General features: G+C 42.0%; 1 protein-coding gene across 1 annotated transcript in view; it reads right to left on the minus strand.

Moving 5' to 3' along the window:
* The window catches only part of LOC124553283 (BTB/POZ and MATH domain-containing protein 1-like), a 100,624-nt gene extending 95,319 nt beyond the window's left edge, over positions 1-5,305 (minus strand). Inside the window, exon 1 of the mRNA XM_047127165.1 lies at positions 4,796-5,305. Within this exon, the coding sequence (XP_046983121.1) occupies positions 4,796-5,305 (510 nt within the window). The remainder of the gene's footprint in view (positions 1-4,795) is intronic.
* Positions 5,306-6,000: the final 695 nt, after the last annotated feature.

Below are 6,000 nucleotides of genomic sequence, written 5' to 3' on the forward strand. Positions count from 1 at the left end.
GCCAGTATGAATTATAATGTGCGATTGGAGATTAGTTGAGTAAAAGATTTCCCTCAAACATCACATTTGTAGGCTTTCTTACCTATATGTATTAAGGATTGCATATTGAGATAACTGGAGAGAATACATGATTTTCCACAAACTTCACATTTTTCTTTTCGCTGTACGGTATGTGTCAGTAAATATTTTTTGAGATTTTCAGATGTAGGATAGCATTTTCCCACAAACACGATATTTGTGAGTTTTTTCGACAGTATGCACTAATTTCCTTTTTGAATTTACTAGTCCTCATAAATGATTTCTCACAAAAAATCACATTTATGTTGTCACTCTTTATGATGTATTAATAAATGTGACTTGAAAACATTAGGCCGTGCATAAGATTTCCCACAAACATCACATAGGTACACTTTCTGGTCAGTATGACTTAATGTGTGCAATTGGAGATGGGCTGACTGAGTAAAACATTTTCCACAAACATCACATTGGTAAGGTTTCTTTCCTATATGGATTAAGTAATGCTTTTTAAGACTACAAGAGCGAGTAAATGATTTTCCACAAACCTTACATTTGTGTGGTCTGTATCCAGTATGTGTTCGTAAATGGACTTTCAGATTATCAGACCTAGTAAAGCATTTTCCACAAACATCACATTTGTGTAGATTCTTGCCAGTATGGCTTACGGTGTTCGTTTTGAGATGGAATGACTTACTAAAAGATTTTCCACAGACATCACATTTGTGTGAACTCTCGCCAGTGTGAGTTAATTTGCTTGTTTTCGGATTACAAGACTGATTAATGGATTCCCCATGAACTTCACATTTTTTGATTTCCTCACTGTCATGTAGTGAAGTTGGTGTTTTGAGAAGATTAGATTCAGTTACTGATTTTTCGCTAACGACAGATCTTTGTGGACTGAGATTATCAGTTGTGGTGAAGGATTTCGTAGAAGAAAGGAATTTGTGTGGTCTCTCATCAGCACACATTATTTCATGGGACTGGTTTCTACGAAGTTTATCAGTGATTTTGCCACATTGATCTTCCTTTTTAGTAATCCCTGGCATCGTCACACAATGAGTGCTGAAGCTGCTATGGCTGAGAGATACTTCATCAGACAATGTACAGTTATGTGCTGTTGACTGAACACCATCAGTGTTGAGCTTCTTGTCTGACGAAAAGCTCTGCTTGCGTGAACTGCAGCCAAAGTCTTGATACTCCTTTTCCTCTAAGTTGCAGATATTTGTAGCGTACGGTCTCTTCTCCTGGGTACGAAATACATCTGTTTCAACACTATTTCCGACAAAATGCGCTGATTCGTCTGCAATGATCTTCGGATTATCAGCAGTCAGTTCTTGCAGCCATGTTTCTTCTGATAACGTGTTACCAAGCTCAACGATATTTTTTCTCAGCCTGAAACATAAAGATGAGTCCTATATATAGCTATTCCACTGTACGCTGAGAAATAAAATTTAAATAATCGATATATTCTGTACTACAACTGAAAGTATTTCAAATATACACGAAACAAAATTTATATTCCATTAGTACTGGACTAATGTGTTTATATACATATTGTCCTGAGTTTCAACTCCTTGTAGCTTAGCATATCAAAATACAGATAGTACAAACAAAGCACGAATGAAAGATAGATATTGTACCTAGAGTGATACAAAAATTGTTGGAGCGCAAGCTCTAAGTACATAATAACAAAAATCATGCACAAATCAGAAGGCCAATAACAATCAGATGTATTTCGTGTGGCACTATGACCAGCAAGCAGTAAAGGAAACAAAAGAAAAATTCGGAGTAGGTTCTAAAATCCATGGAGAAGAAATTAAAACTTTGTGGTTCACCAGTGACACTGTAATTCTGTCAGAGACAGCAATGGACCTGGAAGAGCAGCTGAATGGAATGGACAGTGTCATGAAACGAGGATGTAAGGTGAACATAAAAAAAGCAAAACAAGGATAATAGTCGAATTAAATCGGGAATTAGATTAGGAAATGAGACACTTAAAGTAGTAAATGAGTTTTGCTCTATGGGTAGCAAAATAACTGATGATGGTCGAAGTAGAGAGGATATAAAATTTAGACTGGCAATTTGTTAACATCGAGTATAGTTTTAAGTGTCAGTAAGTCTTTTGTGAAAGTATTTGTATGGAGTGTAGCCATGTATGGAAGTGAAACGTGGACGATAAATAGTTTAGACAAAAAGAGAATAGAAGCTTTCGACATGTGGTGCTACGGAAGGATGCTGAAAATCAGATGGGTAGATCACATTACTAATGAGGAGGTATTGAATAGAATTGGGGAGAAGAGAAATTTGTGGCACAACTTGACTAGAAGAAGGGATCGGTTGGTACGACATATTCTGAGGCGTCAAGGGATCACCAGTTTAGTATTGGAGGGCAGTGCAGAGGGTAAAAATCGTAAATGGAGACCAAGAGATGAACACAGGAAACAGATTCAGAAGTATGTTGGTTGCAGTGAGATGAAGAAGCTTGCACAGGATAGAGTAGCATGGAGAGCTGCATAGTACCAGTCTCTGGACTGAAGACCACAACAACAACAACAAGCTCTGTTGAAGTCAGGTGCGACTTCAGCTAGTGAGGAAAAGATACAGGCTGAAACTGAATCTTGAAAGATGGTCATTGATCTATACATCTGTCTGTGTTTGCAAATTGTGTATGTATCGTATCAGTGGCTACAGTGTAATATTACCATTGTGTCTGGAGTAAAACGATATGAATGTATGATTCTCATTTATTTCCTTAGTGCCGTCCACACATATAGCAGGGACTTTGGATGAAAATGCTTACGTTGACTACAGAATTTTGTACTTATTGCGTTGAGAGAAGGAATCAACTGTGCAAGGAATTGATACTGTAATTAGAGATTGAATTTATGTCTGCAGATTCCAGTATCCATGAGCAAGTTTGACTAAGGTTGGTAAGGTCATCAGGAGAGCATTGTTGCCAAGGCAGGTCCAGAGTGGTGACAACACACTGTTTGCTGAGAGCCAGGGAGCAGCATGCTGACGCGAGGACTTGGGAATAACTGGCTGTATTAGTTGGTGCAGCTGCAAGTAGTGTGATGTGGTTGTGCTCCGTCCTTTCCTGTGGTATCTGGACTTGGTGGCTGAGATGCTTTGGAATCACAATCTATATTACTGCCCACTTCTGTTTGAAATTGGAATTAATCGCGATCCCATGAGAAGTTATACATGCCAGAAGGGGAGTTCCTCTCTTATTTAGCCACTTCAGTGCAAGAATTATTAAATACTAGCGGTAGTTACTTCCCTGTTATAAAGTTCTTGGTTTATCTAAACTGTATGTTAAAATATCTACTCCTTTGGAACAGCATTAGCAAATAATCAGGAAATATATCTAGAATGAAATTTTCACTCTACAGCGGAGTGTTCAAATGGGTTCAAATGGCTCTGAGCACTATGGGACTTAACATCTGTGGTCATCAGTCCCCTAGAACTTAGAACTACTTAAACCTAACTAACCTAAGGACATCACACACATCCATGCCCGAGGCAGGATTCGAACCTGCGACCGCAGCAGTCACGCGGTTCCGGACTGCGCGCCTAGAACCGCTAGACCACCGCGGCCGGCAGCGGAGTGTGCGCTGATATGAAACTTCCTGTCAGATTAAAACTGTGTGCCGGACCGAGACTCGAACTCGGGACCTTTGCCTTTCGTGGGCAAGTGGTCTACCAACTGAGCTACCCAAGCACGACTCACACCCCGTCCTCACAGTTTTACTTCTACCAGTACCTCATCTCCTACCTTCCAAACTTTACAGAAGCTCTCCTGCAGGAAGTTTCAATCAGGAAATATGTCAAGCATCCAGTGGATGATGTACTCAGATCCTTATATGTATAAATTGACCTACAATCAACAGTAATGCGAATGACAGACCCTCACCTACTACAGTTGTTGTGGTTGAAATACAAGGAACCTTATCAGAATGGTCTCAAAAGTACAGGCAAGGAATTTATGATCTCCTGTCAAAGGTTTGCAGTACTATGCTAGCATCTAGAACATTGCAAGAGTTAATGTGTACTTAGTATGGTTGGCATCAAAATTATGAATTGGTAGATATGTGAACAGAATTCGAAAAACGGCAAGATTGGTATATCTACCACATACTGAGACAAATATAATACAGCATATACCATTGGGCCAAAAACAAGAAGATAACTCCCTCCATTCCATGGTTGAATTTGTACTTCAAAACTATTAGCATGTAAGACATAAAATATTTCTCTAACTGTAGCTGCATGAGCAGGAGCAATGCACTCGTTACTCTTAGCACTAGTCATGTATACACATCCTGTAAACTAACTCGTTCAAATCATTTCAATAAAAGAATCATTCAAATGATTTACAGAACATGTAACCAATTAACTAACAAACCTACTTTACATCTTCCTGTACTTACGCAAATAACAGAAGGATTGATTGGCAGTAATTTAAAACTAATTTAAGAAGCTACAGATCATTAGTATCTCCCAAGACCTGTTTTAGCTAAGTTATCTGCTAATCAACATAGTTCATCTTAGACTTTCGATTAACCTGTTATGAGAATTTAATGAAGGCTGCATAAATTACCAGAGACAGGCCATTGCTAACGATAAATTTAACATCATAGACCCAGGTAAGCAATCTTTGTAGGAAAGATTTATGACTCAGATATACACATATACTTAAAACTGAGCAACACAGATGAGTGGCTTGTCTTGTGCTCACCTGGCTTCCACTGGTGGATCAGATACCAAGGCGACACACTTCGATCAAATCTTCAGGCTGGCTATGCATTGCATCTGCCCAGGCCTGCGTGGCCATCACACTGACCAAGTGGGCCTTAATGTAGGCGACGGCAGCCTGCTTCAGGCTGTCAGCAGAGTGCCTAATCGCGAGGACAGCGGTGGCCGCCGCAGTCTCGACAGACAGCTGTGCAGCCACCTGCTGCTCACACTCTGCCTTCAGGACGGACACTCCGTATCTGTCAGCGGCGGCCAGCAGCTGGTGGGCCATGCAGGGCAGCTGGGGCGCCTGCAGGGTGTAGAGGTAGCCCAGCAGCTCTTGCAGGACTGGGCCCTCCATGTCAGGGACTGCGAGCTGGTGACTGCTGGCCTCCGGCGTGCCGTGGCGGAACATGGCGGCAATCACAGGGCTCCTGGCGGCCAGGACGACCCTGTGCGCCACCAGCCGCGTGTCGCCGGCCACCAGAGTCACGACGGCTCCGTCCCCAGCGTCCAGCAGGGCGGCCAAGCTGACCTCATGCACTGCTTCCATTGTGGACGATTCTGAAACACAGACTAACTCAGAAGAGCTTTGCCCTTACACAGCACTCTCTACACGGTGAAGATTAATGAAACTGGCAAACTACTGAGACGGTTTCTGACTAGAAATGGAAGAAAAATGTCCCCATGAATAGGGGTCTGGAAATGTGTCGTTGCTATGATAGCTGTCGCTGATGACTGGCACTTCGTCTGACCATGTCCCGTGTGTTGCTTGTGTTGGGGCCGTGTGATTGACGCAGCGTACTATAAACAGCAGAATGGTCTGGTATTCATGTCAGGAACAAGCCAACATGGTGTTTGTGCATCGCCAAGAAAATGTAGGTGGCCGAGAGGCCGCACAGCTATACCAAAACGAGTACCCTCATAGACACCCAACACATCACTCAACGTTTGAAACCCATTTTGGGCGTTTGTGTGATCACGAGTCCTTTCAGACTGACAACGTGCAGGGATATAGCGGACTGTGCATACAACAGATCTGGAGGGCGTAAGACATACTGTCCCTCGACCGTTTTCATCTGCTTGCCTGTACACAAACACCATATCGGCTTCCTCTCGGCATGAATAACATATTACGAGTCCCTGCAGTAGGCTCTGTAATGTTGTGGGTTGTGTGAAGTTGGAGTGATATGAGATACTACACCACATATACACAATTGCTACACAGTACCTCCAGGAACACTCTTC

Source organism: Schistocerca americana, chromosome 11, assembly GCF_021461395.2.
Source record: "Schistocerca americana isolate TAMUIC-IGC-003095 chromosome 11, iqSchAmer2.1, whole genome shotgun sequence".
NCBI lineage: Eukaryota > Metazoa > Arthropoda > Insecta > Orthoptera > Acrididae > Schistocerca > Schistocerca americana.